A 21,900-nucleotide genomic window follows, 5' to 3' on the forward strand; every position below is an offset into this window, starting at 1 on the left:
TGCCACTGGGATAAGAGACAGGAATAACTATTCCATATCCAGGTGCATTCTGTATTAGCACAGTCAGGAAGCAATGCTGAGGTAAAATTATGTAACAGCAAGACAGTACCCAACACTTCATTATTGCATACATATTAAATAATGGCATATATAGCTTTAATTAAAAAAAAATGTGGTTTTCTGTACATATATATAAACTCATCAGAGTTAGTATAAATTAATATTAAATATTAAATTTCCAGCAAAGCCCTTGGGAACTCAGGACCACCCACAAATGAGTTCGACTCATTCCCAAGGGGGAGGAGGCTCAAGGAAAACAGATTTTAGGAGACAACTGGCAACAAGAAACAAAGAAAGGAATGAGATCAGGGAGGTGAGTCAGATGACCTGCAGAGGGAACAATGCAGAACACTTGTCCAAGGCTTTGGGAGATCCAAGAGGTTCTGCTCAGGGGAATGACGCCTGGAGATGCACCACGAGCATGCAAGGTCAGTCCACAGTGCTGACCCACTGCTACTGGCAGGCTCCAGCTGGGAGAACTGGAGTCTAAATCCAGCAACTACAGCACCTGAGAGGAACTGCAGTTCTTGAGAGACACACAGAACACTTTAGGTTCACTCAGAGGAAACTCCTGGAAGGTACTCAGAAACTCAGTGATGCCTATTTAATCCATTACACAGAATAAGAGCCAAAACCCTTTCCCAAAGGAGTGTGACACGTCAGTCTGGCACAGAAGATTAGAGAGGTCAAGCAGATCTCCAGCACACACTCCTCAGAAGACCCTTATCAATAAAAGGAAGGGTTGAACGAGAGACTGGAATTACAGGATATTTTATCAGGAATAATACAGTAGATGTTTATGCTCTGTACTAATTTGTTTAATGGTTCTTATTCAGAAATCCTTATTTAGTTATTAAAGAGACAAGTGCCGTGTAAGTATTGTTAGCAAAAGCTTTTTCTACAGAGGAACAGCAGGCCTATGAGAGAATGAGTCAGATATTTATGTTCCCTTGTAAAAATAAAATTAGCAAGCTCTTGAGAGGAACACACTGTTTCCAGAGACATAAAAGCATTCCTGATTCTATCTGCAGTTTCCAACCCCTGAAGAAGTTTTACTTGTTCTAGTCATTTTTACCCAGTTTTCACTCCATTCTGGTGGCACATCATAGTGATGAACACTGAGTAAAATCATTACAGAATCATGGAATATTCTGGGTTGGAGGGAACCACAAGGATCAAGTCCAACCCCTGGCCCTGCACAGACACCCCAGCAGTCCCACCCTGTCTCTGAGAGCATCATCCAAACAGTCCTGGGGCTCTGGCAGCCTTGGGGCCGTGCCCACCGCCCTGGGGAGAAAGCAAGACCTTCTGGAATCAAAGTTCACACCAGAGAAGGGAGTGGACAGATGCAGAAGTGTGTAGGATCCACAGAAAATCTGTTTGGACAAATCAGCTCATTTATCATAGGTGGCACAGCAGGTTTGGAGTAATTTCCACACTCAGGTGCTCAGAAATGCGAGGCCCTGCATCTTCCAACCTCCACGTCACGCTCTCAAAATCTGCCAGCCATGGATTTTCTCTCAGCATCACACATGGATTTCGTGAAGGCTCTTCATGAAAAAAAACCCCAAACATCTGGTTCAAATGCAATCAAATCAACGAAAAGTTAAACAAAAATTCTGAAAGTACACATTTCTAGCTACTAAAAAATCTGTCCATGCTTTTCAGCTTTTGCAAGGCCATTCCCAGCCCAAAATTTCCTATTTGAAACAGATGGCTGAGGTGTTTACTGGAGGTTCTTCTCCACCAAAAATCCACAAAGAAAAAGCTGCTTCCAAGAAGTTTCTTTTCAACCATTCACAGCAAAGCATCTTGCACCAAAATAAACCTCGTTACAATGTTCCAACTGACCATATCAAGAACGAACTGCCTTTAACCTGTCTAAAATCAGCACTCCTCGAGGCTGTCTTTAAAGAACATTAAAGGCTTTTGTTGACTAATTACATTAGAAACCCTTCCTTAAAACTGAGAAGTAAAATACTAATTGGCTCTAACTGATGTGAACTTCAGATACCCCAGGCACTGTGCTAATGGTCATCCTGTCCTTCACTTGGGAAAACTGGAGAATTCAAAGTTCTTCTCAGCCCAGCAGTTTTAGCCTGTGGCTTGATGATACAGCCACTCCAGCAAGCAGCAACATTCATCTAGAAAACATCTCCTTTAGGTCTCCCACTCCAGAGAAACTGTGTGATCCTAGTAAAAATATAATGGCTTAGTTTTGCATAAGTGGCAGGGGAAAGGAATTTATTCTTCCTTCATACAGTTAATAATGTGATTAAAGAAAGATATAAAGTAATTCCTTCCTAAGGGCAACAAGGACTCTCAGCTCCAAGCCTCATCCTTTTATTCCAGAATGCACAGTAGAAACCTGTTTCCTGGTCAGGACAGAGGAACAGGACCAAAGCAGAGGGAAGCAGAAAGAGCTGAGCAAGAGAGGAGAGATAACAGGAGGAGAATAAGTAATGCAGAAAGCTCTGGTTCTGGTGGACATGCAATAGAAAGCAAGAAGGGGTGGATTTAAATACATATACAGCCCTGCACAGAGCTAGGGATGGATGGCCAACACTCCTACACATGGTGGAAGTTGACCCCTGACAACTAAATTTGAGAAGCTCCAACCAAGTCCTCTGATATCCATCAAGGTCTCATCCCCAAACGAGCCTCAGTGCAAATGAACCACATAAAACCAAATGAAAAAATGAATTTTCTTTCATCACAGGGGGCAGGGAGTGCCTCAGCATATTACATGTAAGTATACAGCATGTAAGCCTAAATTTATTCAAACAAACCTGGTGCACTGGATGGACTCCTGAGATCACAGAGCAACGTGCAGAGACGTGACCAGCCCACCTGTCAGGATACAAATGCACATCCCCACAAAATTTTGGCTTCCCTTTTTTCCTGAAAGTTAATTTCGGGCAATATTTACCACAGTCCATCCTTGACAATTTTATTACTCTAAATTTGCATTTGGTAATTTTTCTGAAAATGGAACCCAGCAGTATTTTACTGAGTACTTTCCTTTTTTTCTTCTCCAAGTCATGGGTCCAAACAGGAATAGAACAACACCTATAATGGAAAGCAGGCTGCAGACCCTCCCAAGCTGTGTCACAACTCATTTAACCCATCAGCTCCTTGAGGCATTACTGCAGGTGAGTGACCCTAATGCACTGTCACATTTTATGCCATTAACCTTGGGGCCTCAAGCACGGTGGTTTAATTAAATACCCCGGGTTCAGTTTTTCATGAAAGTTAACAAATACAGGCTTAGAGTAAATTTTTGGTCTCACTCAGTTTGACACAGTGCAGGGCAGGATCTGTGTCTGTCCCATCGACTGCCCTGCACTGGCTGATTGAAGCTCACCCTGGCCCAACAGCTACAGCCACTTCAGGAATAATCAGAAATAATGAGCACATTAAGTGATATTGAGTACAGCTGTTCTGAGCACTCCTTTCAGTGGCCTCAGAGTGCCTCAGTTACTCCTGCAGGTAACTGAGAAAAGCAGGTTCCTTTGAAGTTCAGCAGAGGGAGATGTGCTCTGCTCGTCTGGGTACTCAGCTCTGGCACACTGGATGTCTCACATTGTCAACTAACAAGCAAATTTCTGTTTGAAAGCTACAGAGAATTACCACCACCACCACAATTACTGCCTTTTAGTTTGTCTCCTGTCTCCATCTATTTACAAAGGGCTAGCAAATACCCAATTTGATTCTCTACTGTGCACTCACAGTGACTTTTTCCAGTAGGGAGCCTTTAAAGCACAGGAGGTTCTGGATGTGTGGTGCACACACTGCTGTGACACTGGAGTAGTTGTGGAGCACTGTCTGCAATCAGAGCTGCCACCCAGGCCAGACAGGGGTGCCAAGATGGAAAAAAAACACAGTTAAAAACTAACAGCTACACAGATCCTAAAGTATTATGTGCCTTTTTTAAGTAACCACCAGGCACTGCTACACAAGGGAAGAACTCAGTGTTCTGTTCTTTACCAGCACAGAGCTCCTATGGCCAATCCCTACCCCACACAGCCCAGGTTTGGCAGGTAGAGATGACTTTTCCCCCTAAAATCAACTTCTGAGATAAGCAAAACACGGTGTTGTCTGCAGTGGTCAATGGGACAAGAAGAAATCACAGATGTAATCAAAGCTGGGCTGCACTGCTGCTTCTGTGCCTTGCACTAAGGTAGTGCTGGGGTTTGCTTTGCTTTGTTACTCAAATACATTTCGTCACAAAGCACTTCTGAGTCACAGTTTGATCATGAAAGTTGACTCATTTCTCCCCAAGGATATAAACACAGCATCTCACGATATCCAGCGACAAGCTGAACCTCTTTTTACCCTCAATTTGTGCTATGACTGCCTGGAACATCAGCTTGGTCAACAGGCACAAATGGCAAGAGAAAGAACACGTCAGAGACTGTAACCTGTACACACCTGACACCAAAAGCCCAAGCAACTCTATTTAATGGAGAAACAAAAATTTAAAAACCCCACATTTTGTCTACAATATTCACATTACATTTTGAAATAAATCGCTTTTCCTCTTTTGCTTTCTAGAAAAACATATAAAGCGAACGTATCAATAGCTCAGTCCCTATACAAGGGACTACACTGTTGCATTTGTAAATAAACCTCTACTTCTTTAGAATAACCCCTGCAACTCAAGTGTTTAACTGGCCAACTATTAGTCATTTCCTCCTTTTCCTTCCACCAGAATAACCTGTTGTGTTTTCCTCCGTTCAAACTGGAAACAGGATAAATACAAGCTGCAGGAACCAGAGGGCCATTTGTCTGATCTTACTGACAAAAGCTTGATTGATGCAAGGAAAATCATCACCTCACCTGCAACAACACATGCTGCTGTGGGCAGAGTGGGTAATGCTCTGGCCTGCCTCTGCAAGTGCTGCCCTGGAGAGCAGCTAATGAGAAAGGGAAGGGACAGGTGCATTTAAAAATCTAACAACTGACACGAGTGGTTTTACCCAGGACAGACACCTCCCTTTTTCAGCCTTTCAGACAGGTAGGACAGTACATACCAGTTAAGTACAGTAAATATTGGAGGTTGTTAATTTACTGTACGCAAGCCACTTGAAATAATTTCCATCTAGAGCACCTCACTGGCTGCACAGTATAAACTTCAGAAGGATGCTTTTTCACATTCTCACATGATATTTGTGCCAGGGAGTTCATTTTCCTGCAGTTCCTGACAGCAGCATTAGGAAAGCCCATACTCAGGTAAGCAGCAAAGCCGCTGCTGACATAGAATCATAGAATAGATTGGGTTGGAAAAGACCTCCAAGATCATCAAGTCCAAGTCCAAGATCATCCCTCTGCCTCCATCATTTCTTTTGTCCTGCTGACACTTGAGATAAATCTGATCCATCATTGCTGCAGTGCTTTTGGAGCCAACCTCAGGAACATCCCCCACCCCAAAAAGCCCAGCAGGAAGATGCAGGTTCCTTAGTAAGTTCAGCTGTCACTGAGGAAAAAATGACTACGGTTGGTTAGACTTTAGGGAGTTAAGAAAATCATGTGAGTTTGTTGTATCCAAATATTCTGGAGTGTTTTGCACTCTTTTAGAGGTCACAGACACTCCACATTGTACTCCTGCCCATTCCAGCTTGGACAGGGAGCACTAAATTGTATTTTCCAAGTAAATGCATCTTCTCAGTCCTTCCCCCCCTCCCAGTTTCACTCCACTTGACTATTTCCTGGCTGTAAAAACCAGGGAGGTTCTATCTTAACCACCATCAAGTAGCACCCTGAACCACAGGAAAAAACACATCATATTTAAAGGTCAGGTTGAAGGTCCACTTATCTGAAATGTTCAAGTCAAACTTGAAAAAAAGAATAAAAAAAAAAAGCAAACCACAGCTAAGGCTGGCAACTTACTGAGATTAGAGCAGCAAAAATAAAACTTAGATTACAAAACCAGAGGCTTTGCTAAGCACCAGTAAGCTCTAGATGTAAAACAAACCAAACCAAACCAACCAAACAAAAAAACCCAACAAACACACACAAAACACAAACAACACCAACCACACAAAACCCCCAACAAAGCCACACAAAACCCAGACAAACAAACAAAACCCCTAGACCTTAACTGTTATAGTCAGCAAACAGCACCTGAAGTTTAAACCCAATGTTTATACATCATATAAACCCTAAGTTTTCCAAGACTAACCCAAGGGTAGACTCTGCCTATCCTACAAATCACAGTGTTGCCCTAAGCAGGGAACAATTGAATCCTTCTAAACTTACTGAGAAGTTTAATCAAGATTTTCCTACCTGTCTCTGCTCCAGTCAACCCCTCACTGACCAGCAGTCTGGGAACTACTGGTTTGTACTGGTGAACATTATCACACAACATTTACTGCCTCAGTCTCACCACTCAGTCAACACACACCTCCTTTTATAATGTCTGTGATAACCAGGCTCTGGTTCACTCTGCCTGGGAATCTTCCCCTCCCTGCTCACCTACAACACCCCCAAACACTGGCTGAAGCAAATATCAGGATTTGTGACAAAAAACACACCTCCCAAATAGCAGTATCACCACCCCTCATGGTCTGATGTACTGATATAACAGGCAGACACCCCAGAAGTGCCTGCTAACCAGTGAAGTTATATGAAAACCAGCTCAGTCTTTCTTCACCACTCAATACTTATCTTTTTATTTCAGGCTTTTATGACACACAGAGTTTCAGAATAGCCTGCAGATTACAACACTCCTTCCAGCTTCCACCTCTCCTGGGCTGTCTATCTGCTTATTTCCAGTTTAAAGCTCAGCCTTGAAACATAGTTCTTGATTTAGGCTGTTCCCTTGGAGAGACTCCACAGCATTACACCAAAAGATCAATTCTTTCTCCCTTTTCTCACAAAATGCATTCTGAGGCAGTAATAAATGCTAGAAATTCCAGTATGCTGCACAGTGTGCTGTTCACCCTGAGAGCTGTAATGATGGGTGATGGGTGTTGGTATTTCCACAAAAAAAGCATCCAAGGGCCTGGGATAAATTGGAGAGTATTGAAACTACCACACAATACGCCTGCAAAAACCAGGAATGGGTGGGAGAGACAACACCAAGCAAAACCTGTGCCTCATTTACTCCAGAAGCATTTAATTTTCCATCATGGCCAAACTCCCATCTCACCTGGTTGATGGTGACAGACTGATTGCCAGTGCTCACAGAACACTTTCCGTGCTTTATTCCAGTCTGAGTTAAAGCAGAGAAATATGGAGAGAAACAGAAGAGAATTCTGAAAAGCCTTTTCTACAGTCCAACTACAAACCTGGACAAGCTACCTCCTGGGAGAATTCCTGAGCTCCACAGCACATGCCATGGAGCTGAGAAACAAAGGTGACAGGGATGGAGTTCACAGCTAACAGAGCAAGCAGGTCACAGACAATATCACTTCATTTATCCTTTTGCTCACAGTTTGCCTGGCCAGTTCAGTGTTGATAAAACAGCCCACGATTCCCGAGATGCTCACGGACAGATCCAAAGGTTTGGGACAGAAGGTGTGCAGGAGTTTCATTATTTCCTCAAAATACCCAAAATCTATCATGCCAGGGAGCACATTTTGGTGCTATGGAACAAGTTCAGCCTTCATGGCATGCAGGAAGTATTAAAAAATCTGTCCCAGTTATGAAACTTTTCCATGGCACAGAAGTCCCTTTGCTGGGAGGGCTCAAGACATTTCTTTTTTTTTGTTTTGTGACTGACACCAAGAGGCTTTCTGATTAAAAAAAATAATGCTAAATTGTGCCACACCTGCACTGAAAACCAACAGTTTCTATCAGGTCCACCAGCCTTTCCTTGAGGACACTTCCCATTAATACATCATTTGTTACTGATGTGGGTGCAGAAGTTCAGCACACAGGCCGTGCCCATCTCCTGTCACATGAAACATTCTGTGTGGAACAAGAGCTTTTCCTCAATCATGCAGTGCCTTTCCTTGTCTCTGCTGAAGAGGTTTGTGTTACAACTGGGGAAAAAATATTAATAAAAATCCATCTGCTTAAAAGTTCCCCCATTCCAGAGCAAGAAGGAGAACGAACCTAGCAAGCAAAAGTATTCATTGTGGAAACAAGAGAGAATGTTTCACAAATATAAATGAAATTCCAGTTGGATGTATTTTCCCCAGGACTGACAGTAGTTCTTCAACAGAACAAGGCACCTTGTAAAGATATTTAAGACACATAAAGTTAACCAAACAAAGCCAAGATCATGGTCAATACAAGTTCACATTCAATACTTCAAGACCTAAGATTTGACTCTAAGATGCAAAGCTGGAAATATCTGACTGGAATAATGTACAGACACTACACAGTGAAGATAATTAAGTATTTAAAGAGCTTACACAAGGCTGGTGAGGTTTTCTATAATTCAGAACTCTCAATCATGATCAATCAATCTCTTTTGAAAACTGTTCTGCTTTATTCACACTGTATTGCTCCTGATGCAAGAATGACTTGTAAATTCTATGGCTTGCATATTGCAGAAGGTCAAATTATATTAAACGTTTTTTGCTTTCTATCATGACAACTGTGAGATGAGATATATGAAAAACAATAAAACTTCTTTATGAGTGTAAAACTGCTACACCTGGGGCTGGGGCCTGGAGAAAATTCTCATTCTTTATGTTGAGAGTAAATCTTGGAAGAAAGAACAGTCTAGTCCCCATTAAAACCATCACAACTTTAATGAAGACAATTAAAATTCCCTTTTGGCTCAGGAAATACCAATAATCCCACTCCAAAGACTACACCAGCACTGTGATTCCATGAAGATGACATAAACAGACATGATGGTGAATTTGAGGATAATTCTATAACAGAATGGCTTTCCTTAGTCTCCTTGACTAAATGCAGTATCAAGTAATGTTAAATTATATCCCACTGGCTGAGCTTTGGAGGGGACCACGGTGAAAAAACTGTAGCTTGGGGATAAACAATGTATTTTTTCCTAATTACTGTTGGTGTGCAATTCAATTTGAGATATCAGAGTTAAGCCCTGTCTGCCTTCAACACGTGCCACCTGATCCCTACAGCTTTTAAAGTAGTTCTGTCACAGAACCCCAGAATGATTTGGGTTGGAAGGGACCCTAAAGATCCTCTTCATTCCACCCTCTGCCATGGGCAGGGACACCTTCCACTAGCCCAGGTTGCTCCAAGCCCCATCCAACCTGGCCTTGGACACTTCCAGGGACGGGGCAGCCACAGCTTCTCTGGGCAATCTGTCCTTTCATGGCAGGCAGAATAAAATAAACAGAGAATTCAACGGCCAGAAGCCATTTACACAACCAAAACTGAGGCTCTCAGAGCTCTGAATACATAATTTAATATTGGCACCAAATGAACATCCTCATTTTAAATCCTGAACGAGAAATTAATGAAACAGCATTACCCTTCAGGACTCCTGACGGTTACATAAATAATTTTATATGTAATGCTTGTTTACAACAACATGTTGGTTCTCAAGAGAACTTGAGAACAACAATAATCATAAAACTTTCCACAAGCTGATCTATTGCTGCACGCTCTGAACAGCCTCACCAAAAAGGCAACAAAACCAATGTTCCCAAATTCTTGGTCACCCCTGAAGTACCATATTCTTGACCCAAGGCAAAAAGTAAACTACCTGCAAGGCTCATCAAAGGTATGAAGCACAGGAAAGGTTAAGTGGAAGGGAGGTGGTAGAAGACAAGGCAAGAATAAGCACAAAAAATGTTTGTATTTAGAGATTCGACCTCAAAATCACGAAAAGTACTGGAAAACACTATTTGATGAGCAGTCTGGGCCAGAAGACTGAATGAGACCACACAGCTGATTAAAAGGCAGTCTGATATGGTCAGCACTGTTCACAAGGGTCAGTCAAAAAGTCATAAGCAGTAGCAGCAACAAAAGAAGGATTTGCTGTAATATGAGGGAAAGAAAAGTGAAAATTACAGAAGCAAGAAACCCAAACCTCTTCCATTTTAATTTGTGTCTGTACCCTGCTGAGGGAACAGTTTGTGAGTTGTAGTCTGTCATGTAAGTCAGTATTAGCTGCAGGGTAATAAATAGGACAGTAAAACATATGCAAAGTCTGATTTATAGGATCCAAAGAGAGAGAACCCAAGTCTTGCAGCTATTTGCATCTTCCTCACATGCAAACAAGCACTGATGGAAAGCTTCATGCTGAGAAAGAAAGAGAGAAGCAAGAGATGCACTGGAGAGAAACTTGGTTTAAAAAAAAAAGAAAAAAGAAGAAAGAGAATTGAAATAACTTCTTTAGAGATGCCTATCAGAGCTTAATCCCAGACAGAAACCCATAGAATTGTTTGGGTTGGAAGGGAACCTTGAAGATCATCTCAATCCACCCCCTGCCATGGGCAGGGACACCTTCCACCAGCCCAGCTTGCTCCAAACCCCATCCTACCTGGTCTTGGACACTCCCAGGGATGGGGCAGCCACAGCTTCTCTGGGCAACCTGTGCCAGGGCCTCCCCACCCTCTGAGTAAAGAATTTCTTCCCAATGTCCCATCTAAATCTCTTCTCTTTTAGTTTGAAACCATTCCTGCTCACCCTGAAGGTGTTCAGCAGGCAGGATGGACTGTAGGGAGCCAGGAAACATCATATTATGTGTTTTCCTTCTATAACTCCTATGCCAATAATTAAAATAATTGCAAGGCTTGCTACAATCATCACCCTGTTTAACTATTACTCAGTGGGTTTCAGGTCTTAGATCTAAAACACCTTTAAAAGTCACAGCTGGGCACTGGTAACAGGGAGGATGATCTGAAGCAGTGTCCCAGCACCAGGAAAAGTGGGGAGCAAATGGCAGTATTTACCATGGCAGAAGATTAACACATCAGAGCAGAGCTAAAAAGCAGCACAACAGGTTTTAGGGTGGTGATTGTATGAGAAGAGTATTCCATCATCTGACAGCTGGAATGGATGCTGGGAAATTACTGGCTTTGAAAAATGAAGCATTATTCCATTGGGTAGAGATGGGAAGGGAGGGCTGCAAAGTCTCTGCTCAAAACTGCAATTTTGGCTATTTTCTTGCCTCAAATAATCTCAGTGTTGAATGGTGAACTAACTTCAGAGTGATCATTCTTTCCCTAACACAGAAACAGGCTCTTTAATCTCTTCATTCAGATAGGACAAATGCAAACATAATCAGCATCAGCTGCTCCCTGGAGTTCAGCTCCACCAAAAGCAAAGCAGTTCAGCTCCACCATTCAGAGCTAAATGCTGTGCAAACTTTCAAAACCCCATTCACCTGAATTCCTAAGAACTTGCTGAATGCTCTCCATTCAGCAGCACTAAAAGACTTTTGCCAGCTCCCAGCTTGGAAGCTCAGAAGATTCTGGAGCTGCCGTAACAATCCTAAGCTCTGAACTCCATCAGTCAAGAGCTCCATCATTTTTACCTCCCAAACTATCAACCTTCCTTATTTTAGGATTAGAGCTTCAGCTTGTAAATGCCAAGCTCCAAACCCAGCAGAGGAGTTTAACAAGTCATAGATCAAATCATTTGCAGTGCATGTATGACACAGATCTGGAAGCCTCTGATGTGTGAGCATCCACAAGAGATGGTTTAAGAAAGGGTTACATCTCAAGGTGGTCCAAGATGTGCAAAGCAAAAGAAAGCTAAGTAGAATAAATCAGGGTGAAGTAAAGAATCAGCAAATAGTTTTTAACTGTTCTATATCCTGCTTTGCCTTTTTTTTTTAATAAAAAGTAAATTCACACATGGAACAGGTTCACCATATGCTGCCAGCAAAGAGAAAGCTCAGATCAAGCCAGAGATGTCTGGGGAACTCATCAACACCTTGCTCAGGGCAGAAATTGTCCCTTCCACAGGTGATTTCCAACCTCTTAGTTCAGTGTCCTCCAACAAATACAAGACCTGTGCAGAAAGCCTGTTAGCTGCAGTAAGTACTGCATTTCTGGAAGGGGTCAGTAACTGGGATTCTTTAGTCTTGGTGCTGCAAAATTTTTAAAAGTTCCAATAATCACATTTGCTTGAGGCATTTGCATCTACAGAAACAGTTTTCTCCATTATTTGTTTCTCCTACACAGGTGGGATCCAGAGGTCTCACTGTATGGTAAATGCACCCTTTTTTTGCTGGTTTATTCTTAAAGACCTTCATACTAATGATCATCCTTTCACACCAAGAAATCTGGTGCATCTTTGCCATCATGTCAAGTAAAACACTACTTTTTTAGTGGGGCTTTTTTTCTGCTGCAAAAGAATTAGTATTTTGATGTGAAAGGGATATGTCTCCTTCCTGCTGAGGCAACAGCTCATACTCAGGTTTATCTCCCAAGTGTCCAACTATGCCTAAACCACAGCAGGATCTTCACCAACATCCAAGAATGGTGACAGATGATACTTCAAGAGACTTTTCTTGAATGAGAAGCATTTAACAGCATTGCAACCACAGGGTAGATAAATTAAGAACAGCTTTAGATTCTGTTTTCCAGGAGAAGCCCATTAATAACTTCCCTACAATTAAGCAGGTTCAAGAAAGATGAACAGAAGAGAGTTAACAATGGATGTGACTCATCTTTTCCTGCTAAGACTTTAAACTCAGGCACAAGCAGAAAAAAAAAAAAGTGTAATTTTGAATTGTAATGTCACATGAGCATCATTAGCAATCAACCTGTATGAAAATCTCTACATTAAAAACCAACGAAAAAGAATGAAAAGCTGCCAGGCTTGCTTTCTAATGTCACACATCTGGTGGTCACCCACTGCAAGAACACTTCCAGTTAGCAAAGGCACTGGGATGTGTTCTGAGCATCAACAGTCCTAAATTGATTTCTGTGTAGTTGCCTTAAACCTTCTTAATAATTCTAACTAGAAACTGAAAAGGCTTGCATGTATTCAGGTATTTAGTCAAGATCTTTATGCATCAGCAGCAACATCATACTTTGATATCTGTTCATTAAAAACAAATCCAAGCAAATTCATCCCATGCCAATCTCACTACCAGTCTTAAATGAAATTCCAGTCAGAACAAACCAAAAACTCTTGGATTTACTTTTGCATTGGGAAGAAAAACAATTAAAATAACCTGAGGAGACAAAAAACCCACAAATGATGCACCACCAATCTTTGAAGAAGTTCAACAGTGTGACTGGAAAGACATTATGATTTCCCAGGTGGTTACAAACAAGGCAAAGTTTAAAACAGTACTTGCTGCTCATCTGACACAGGAACCAAAAGGTCACTTAGAAGAGATATATAAAGTTGGGGAAAATATAGATTGTGAATGCACCATTAGTTTATGAACACCTCCAGTCTCCTCAGTGACACGTGGGGACTGGAGCACCACCATGGAAACAGGAGCAACATCACCCCACGATGGCAAGGATATCACATCAACTTTAATTAGTACATTTGGCACAAATATCTCATGGTACAGAACTGCCTATGTATCAGGCATGAAAATATATCTTTTTTAAATGAACAAACCAACAAACAAGAACTTCAAAGAATATTTTTCATATCCACAACCTCTCTTCGTAATGTCTTTAATATGAAGTGACAAACTTAGGAGTTGGTGACCATCCTAAATAATTACATTGAAGACAATCATCTTTTCATTCGAAGAACACTCTCTAGAGCACATGTGGAACATACTTTCATATCTACACTGCACTTCTTTCATTCAAGGAAACCGGTGGAGAGCCCAATGTGACATTTCTAGGATCAACTCCAGCCCAAGATCAGGCCCAGCTGTAAAACAGAGATGTTTTTATTTCTTATTACTTCTAAGCCCAGAAAGTTCTTTCCCTAATAGGACTTCCTGCTGTTTAATAATGAACTGAAACTATTCTGGACTCAGTTCCAGTAATAAATACTGGGATAGACAAAACACCTGTAAAGCTTTTCCTTGATGAGTCTGCCTTAGAACTGTAAATCTGGAATTTTCAAGGTGTATTTAATACTGGAGAAGCTTAAAGATTTATTTAAATATACGAGGATCTAAACTCCAATAACGTGACATGGGGTTTTGTTCAGGTTTATTTAGTGCCTGTGTATTTGTTGTTCTCCGTTGTTTTGTGGTTTGGGTTTTTAGGAATAGACTCAGATCACTAGAGCAGTTTTCACCGTGTACCTGGTGAGTTAATAAACAGATGGTGCAATTACAGTGACAAGCATCACGCCATAAAAGACCTAGAGAAAGAACAGTAAACAACTCTGACAAAGAACCCACCTCACTCAAGGCACCAGCTCCTCCTGTGACAGAGAAAAGCCTGATGAAAGATGAGCTGTCCCAAAATACCACAAGGATGACAGAGAGCCACTCAGACAAGAGGCAGATTATTTTTCAGCCAAACATTTTGAAAACCAACTAAGACAAAACTGAAGAGAACTGGAACACCCCCTTGGAGGTCTGCAGAGGGGCTCTGTTGAGTACTCCCACCCCTGGAGTAGCAGATCAGACCATCAGAAAATACCAGGAGCCTTAAAGGTATTTGCATCAGGGTAGCAACAAAATAAATTTGAGGGACTTCCTGAAAAGTGAAAAGTCTCAGAAAAATCAGTTCACCAAAGATATGTTACAGACACTGTAATATTCCCTGTTTATCAGCTCTTCATCCATTTCCATCATATATTGAGGAGTTAATTTAAGCATCCACAGTATCTGAAAGGGACTGGGGGGGGAAAAGAGCAACTGCAAACAATCCTCCATACACACAGAGAGTTATCCACAACCTTCATAATGTGACAAGTGTCCTGCAGGGACATTGGCATTAACACAGACCTTAAATGATAAGATTTGAGCCAACTTCCAGTGTTTTAAACAATCTTCACAGAAGCACAGAATACAATAACTGCCACACAGCTTTTGTTTAAAACAGCTCCAGACAAGAAACATCCCATTCAGGTGAGAGGCAGCGCAGCAAGACAGAGAATCGCTGTTGTTTGGGGTTTTTTAACTGCCCTGTACAAAATTGTATTAAATTACTATATATGCAACAGTGAGAGATGAGAAATAGAGAAGAGCTATTTCCACTGGAGCACCAAAGGATGGTAAAGTGTACAGATGGAAATTATAGGTTTCTCTGGCCTGACTATTATGATTCAAGAGTGCCAAGAGAAGAATAAAGGTATTGTCATTTATACAACAGTCAGAAGACAGACAACCATTAGCACACAGAGCAAAGAGCTGTCTGCATTTTCACAGTACTACAGATGTACCTCCTGCCACTAAATATCCTGCAATAAATTGAAACTAATACAGTTATGTTCTTTTGTATAAGATTTCCAGTAATTACTTTGTTCTTAGTGAAGATGTCCACAGACAGGCAAGGTGGTGTGTGTTTAATTTCATTGATCATTTCATTTGCTGAAACAGGTATTTATTGTCCAATTTAGGGTGTAGAAGGACGTGCATTTCAAAGCAAAAAATCTCTATTTCAGTGTCTACCAAATATTAACATTCAATATTGAGAAATGTAAATTACTTTTCATTTTCAATACTCCAATAAAATACCTTATGCGTGGGGAAGCAAGGAAAGTTTTACATTATAAAGATATATAGATACACTTCTGGATCTTAACCTTTGTTGAAGAAATCCTCTATGATTTTATGTTCATCTGATCGAGGGAAGCAAAGTATTAGCTCAGATTTAGCAGGTTTAGGAGCAGGACTATTAATTGAGCAAAACTTCAATTACAGACTAATTGAATGTATGCTCAAGTACATTATTGCAATTCAATAAACATCTCTTCAGAATGAAACAATTCCAATTTGCTTTCATTTCAGCCTGTGCACAAGCATTGCAAATTTGCTATTATTCCCACTAAAATGAGTCAGCCTGGTTGGAAGCACCCAGTGTGTCACAGGGCTGCACCAGACTGACCTCCAATGAGCCACTTAACCTTCCCTGCCTCCTAATCAGGAATGAGGAGTGGGAGTGGACCTTTCCACAACAATATTATTCTCCTAAAGGTTCGTGGATGTGCCTGCCTGAGTAATCCAGCAACAAATCTACCAACAAGTCTCCTGGTGGACACCCAACCACTCACGGTTTTGACTTATTCTGTTGTTTTTGCCCTGCTTATGACAACAACCATGGAAGTGCCAGACACTCAAGACCCTGAGCTTAGCTCAGTTAAAACCTGGTGTTTGTAACACCAAGGCTGTGGGTTTGATCCTCTGGGGGCCAGTCACTTAAGAGCTGGACTTGATGATCCTTGTGGGTCCCTTCCAACTCAGAATATTCTGTGAACCTGGAATATTCTGATGCCTGGTTGCTCTGGATAACTGCCTTCCCTCTCTTTAGCTATGATCCCATCCTAGCTCTGCTACTCCTGGCAACTCAATCCCACTTTAGTTATGAATTAATTCCTCCAGATTTGAACAAGATGTGAGATCTCCAAGTGGGAATTAAAAGCACCTGGCATCCAAAAGGAGCATTTTCTTCATGATCTGTGGCATCTGAACATCTGCACCACACCACACTCCAAGGCATTATAAAGGCATCAGCACACTGATCATCAAATGACACACTCAGCTGGCAGAAAGTAGCACACTGGACAACTTGATCTCATTTCTACAGCTTCCTCCGTTTTCAAAAAAAGTGTAACATTTAGACCAATAAAATCACACTCTTTGAGGAGACCCAGAATTCAAATTCCTCCTACCTCACATCACCCCCACCCCAAACACGGAGTATCTCAAGAACTACTCAGCCACCTTCTGATTTCCCCACTAAGAGTCACTGATGCAGCATCCCCTTGCTGCAGCTCAGGTTTAAAAATAAATAAATAAAAAAGCAGAGCAGTGAATAGCACTTCACCACCGGCCTCATGAAGGTGAGATTAAGACACACTTTGCATGTGTCAGGCACAAGTTCAGCTCTTGAATCACAGTAATTAACAGGGCTAAAATCCAAGCATCCCTCAGGAACTACTGATGCCTCTACTCCATATTTCAGGACGTCAGCAGAATCAATCCCAGTTATTCCCAGCAGTCCCAAGCAGTCTCTCCTGACATGCAATGCTCCGCCACAAGGTTATTAATGCCTAATGAAATATTGTAAAGTAAAGCAAGTGAAGCTGACTGACAGCCAAACTCCACCTGGCTGCATTAAGTCCCCACAGCCACCACACAAAAGCTGGCACAGAGGGGCTGTGTCCAAAGTTTAGACTCAAACATCTATTTTAAATTACCAACTTAAATTCAGGTCCCTTTCACCCTTCTTTCTCCTTTTAATAAAGAGTGAAACAAGAAGGCCCAACAGAACGTAAATTTTTTTATACAGAGCTGTCATCTGGGAGGAAGGAAACACTCCTCTTGCATCAAGCTGCTGCTTTAGGGCAACCTACCTTTCACTATTAGCTCTGCATAATTGGACACTCCAGACCCCCCGTCGGAGCGGATGACACAGCGGTATTTGCTGATGCTGCGCTGGGAGGTGTCGGCCACGCTCACGGTGGCCGAGAAGCGCCGGTGGTTGACCACTCGAGTGACCATCAGGGCCGTGTCCCTTCCATTCCACTGCTGCAAGGGCAGAGAAAAATAACCCCAGTTAGGAAGACACACGGGTTATGAGTTTATGCACCCACGTTTAACTCGGTCCCTGTGACGCTTAACGTTGTGCAGACCTTCGTGCTCGCGCTGAAGGGAGGGATTTCATACAGGCACAGTTTTTTTGTTGACAGCAACACCCCTGAGATGTGCACAGGGTTCTGCATATTCTTACACATATGTGAGGGTGGGGAGGCCCTGGCACAGGTTGCCCAGAGAAGCTGTGGCTGCCCCATCCCTGGGAGTGTCCAAGGCCAGGTTGGACGGGGCTTGGAGCAATCTGGGCCAGTGGAAGGTGTCCCTGCCATTTGGGATGACCTCGAAGACCTCTTCCAACCCAGAGCATTCTATGATTCTATGTTATATTTAAGTTTGCACTTCTGATTAATTTTTAAAACATATTTGGGCATTTGATGTGTTGTAGGAATATGAAGATGGTGAAGGGTCTAGAAGGAAAACCATATGGTCATTTTGTTTGTTCTTCCTGGAGAGGAGGAGACTGAGGTCAGACAGCATCAGGGTCTGCAGTTTCCTCCCCAGGACAGCTCCAATCTCTGCTCCCTGTGAGCACTGATAGGACCCAGGGAACAGCTGGAGCTGTGTCAGGGCAGGATTAGAAAAGGTTCTTCCCCAGAGGGTGGCTGGCACTGAACAGGCTCCCCAGGGCAGTGGGCACGGCCCCAAGGCTGCCAGAGCTCCAGGAGGGTTTGGACAACGCTCTGAGGGACAGGGTGGGATTGCTGGGGTGTCTGTGCAGGGCCAGGTGTTGAACTGGATGATCCTTGTGAGTGTCTTCCAACTCAGGATATTCTGTGGCTCTGTGATTAATGACTCCAAAGGCTGGAGAGTGACAGCTCTGACTGTGCAACTCCGCACAGTGTAATTAGAGGCCCAGCTTGGATATGAAAACACAACAACTGAAGGCTTTGTGTACACCTGGGAAAACACTACAAATGAACAGATTCTACAAACTTGGCATTTTCAGATGTAAAACTTTGATTCTGGACCAATTTAAATAAATTGGCTGGATGAACAGACATCCTTATAAGTCCAACATTCCTCAATAAACCTCTCTACCAATGCCAGACTATACTATTCCAATTGGAAAAGGGACAGATGAAGAATTAGCTAGGAATAGTTCTCCACAGCATAAATATGCCAACTTTCTCATTGGTCTAGTTTATTAGGAATTTCAAAGTAAAGCACACTGCTGTTTTCCTTTTTTTCCAGTAATCAGGTTTTGGTGGTGTTTCCAAGGATATTTTCATTAAATGTTGCAGTTTTAGAGAATGGAAAACAGGTTTCCATTAACAACAATAATGATTTCTTTCCAAAACTCTGCTTCTCAGAGGGAAAGATTTATACTGTTCCAGGTCAGAACTGTTTTTACACACATCTCATCATAACCGAGGAAAGATTTCACTCGAAGAACTCAAAAAAAGAAAAAAAATCATAAAGAATAAGCCAAAAATGTGGCTCCATAAATGCTAGAAGTACACAATTGGTAAAGAAATTTCAGTTAAAAATGTGATTTTTAGTAGAACAGCTGTGATGAGAGCACAGTTACTGACTGTAATATCATTTTTACATAATGCCAACTACATTTCCCACCAACTTAAAACTTTTCCCTAGGTGCTGCTTTTAATTTTTGTGATTAGGTAAACCAATTCCTCTATTTAAACTAGATTTGAAAACGCTATTTTAAAAATGTATTAGAATGTCTGAAGTCAATTATAAGGTCTGATAAAATCTGTTAACTATCTGACTACAAAGGCCCTTCCTCTCTTCTCTCAGATGTCACAAACACTGATCAGACCCTCAGTCACATCTGCCCAAGTGTTCTGAAATTTTATGTTGGCCCAACATACAGCCAGAGAATCCTCTTGACTTGCCTGGCATATTAAGCACTTTAAGAATTGAACTATTTTAAAAACTTCTGGAATGGTAACGCTGGGAGTCCCCACATCAGAGCACTTCCAAGGGCAGGAGAAACAATTCTGTCCTTCACTGGGAAACACACACTCCACGAGTTGATGTATGTTCAGGTTGGTGTCTGTTCCATTTCTAACTCTGAAAATGAATTCTCAAGGTTGTTCCTGCACCCACCTGAAGAGCAGGACCAAGACTTTCAAGTCCAACCAGTGGGTTGAAAATAAGACACCCAGAGGGGGAATGTTTTGGTCTTCTAGTGAGTGACTAAAATAATCTGCTGTTAACGCAGGCAAGGGAAATTGGGAGCAAGAAACACATTGGGTACACACTGAGTTTGCCTGTTTTCACTATCCAGGTAAGTAATCCCAGACCCTAAAGCAGGTTTTCCTCTTACCATATTGTCACTGGGCTAACAACCTTCCTGGAGGGTGAGAGGAAAGCTGATTGCATAACAAGAAGAGAAGAGCTGTTCAACTTATTCTGTCTGCTCTGCTTTATGACTGAGTGTTTAGAGGAGCATGGGCACTTGTTTGAAACCAGAATTTTGCTGTCACTGGCCATTTTTTCCATTTCCTGTATCGTGACTTTGTACTTTGCCACCTTAAGCTCTCACCCAGAAATGATTTAAGGCAGTTCTCAAAGGGTCTCAATGAAAAGATTTTGCCCCACCACCCGGTTTTTCTCTCCCATATTAATTTTCCTTGCAAAATCTTTAATAAAACCAAACCAAAGAGGAAAAAAACACTCCAAAAGAGGTCATTACTTTACCTGGAGCCACAGCTTGTCATGCTGGGACCATTTCCCCCCGGCAATGCACTGGAACGTCGCGTTCTGTCCCACGTTCACCTCCACGTTCTGGAGCCGCAGGAAATGAGGTGCTTTTCCTGACAAAAGAGGCAAAATATTGCAAGGGTAGAGCAAGGCAGTAACTGGCTGTGTTACACCAACCCAGACAGAAACACTCAGCAAGGCATCAGGGCTGTCCTTGACAACGTGTTTTTGTGAAATAAATCTATCCTTCGGTGTTTAACTACTCCCTGCAGAGAGAGGTGGGAGATGGATCTGAGGGAGGATGGCCTAAGGGATCTTAGAGAGCCCTGGCACATCTAAAAACCCAGATTTGGATCAAATCACAAGTTCACGGTCATTGGCACAATTTCTTATTGCTTGCTATAAAGAGTGATTGAGCAATTTCTTTTCTTCAGAAAACTGTGTTTCTAAAAAGGTCAAAGAAAAATCGAATGCTTCTGCGCTTGTCAAGCATGACTGACCCAAACCACATTTTCACAAGGGTCTTTTATCCTTTTTATTTTATTGACTATCAAATACGTCCTAGACCTTTAGAATAATGCATCATTAATATCAAATCAGATATGAAATGAAATATTCATATAACTGACAGCATTGTATCACTGGTTTAGTTGAAGATCACTGATATCAGTGTTTTGCTGTTACTAAATTCAGCATTAGTTCAAAATTAAACCACTGATATTAAAATGCAGACATGCAATTTGTTCACAAAGGAACTAGATCAGAGGATTATCTTTTTGACTAAATACCAGGCTCAGTTACATCTCTAATTTAAATTACAAAAACATAAACAAGATTACAGCAGTGAGTTTGACACCTTTATGTGAACTTAGTTCTTGCCAGGCTTCAGAAGGTCTGTGCACCATTTGAAAACTTTTAGTAGGACACACTGAACAGCCTTGCAAGCCTATAAAGGTCAGAGTTTTTCAACTTCATCTTTGCATTTTTTAGTATAATTAGACACTGATGAAATACATAATTTTAGAGGATATTCCAACCTGTCTCCTTCTGCTGGAATCAGAGAGCATGAAAAGAATGTGGCCACCTGTGGTTGTGCACAAGGCTTGACATACAAGTATTTGTGTACTACAGACACATGAACACAGAACATGTGTCTGTACATCGTGTCAAAGATGTTTATCTACCTCTGTGTCCCCTTCAGCACACACTCAGTTTGCTGACAGCTCCTGAAGGACAGCGACTCTGTACCATCCTGCTTTCTGGGCACTGGGAATCTGCATCAAGGTTTACTGGGAAACTACCTGTGGGTGACAGTCAGAACATTCTACAGGGTAGTCTCAGGCTAATTTTAGGAATTTCTGCCTGCAGTCTGCAGTGGGCAGCTCTAAGGAAGCTCAAAATACAAGAGTGCAGTCACACCAATCCCAAAATCCTGGTCCTGAGGTCTGCCCAGCTTCTGGAGCATGGGGCTGTCCTGGGATGGCAGGGGCTCATGCACAGTCAATGAGCTTTTAGTATAATGAAAGTGGATATTCCAGTGCATCCCTTCACAGGACAAAGGGAGGAACAAAGGCAACAGCAGCAATACATTTATTTTTCCC

General features: G+C 41.9%; 1 protein-coding gene across 14 annotated transcripts in view; it reads right to left on the reverse strand.

The window, feature by feature from the left end:
* The window catches only part of PTPRT (protein tyrosine phosphatase receptor type T), a 432,724-nt gene that overhangs the window by 242,839 nt on the left and 167,985 nt on the right, over positions 1-21,900 (reverse strand). For all 14 annotated transcript variants that reach the window (XM_050313539.1, XM_050313547.1, XM_050313541.1 and 11 more), the window contains exons 5-6: positions 20,297-20,412; positions 17,395-17,569 (exon numbers count right to left, since the gene is read on the reverse strand). In XM_050313539.1, the coding sequence (XP_050169496.1) occupies positions 17,395-17,569; positions 20,297-20,412 (291 nt within the window). The remainder of the gene's footprint in view (positions 1-17,394; positions 17,570-20,296; positions 20,413-21,900) is intronic.

This window comes from Myiozetetes cayanensis, unplaced genomic scaffold (assembly GCF_022539395.1).
Source record: "Myiozetetes cayanensis isolate MyiCay16 unplaced genomic scaffold, myiCay2020 scf19, whole genome shotgun sequence".
Lineage (NCBI taxonomy): Eukaryota > Metazoa > Chordata > Aves > Passeriformes > Tyrannidae > Myiozetetes > Myiozetetes cayanensis.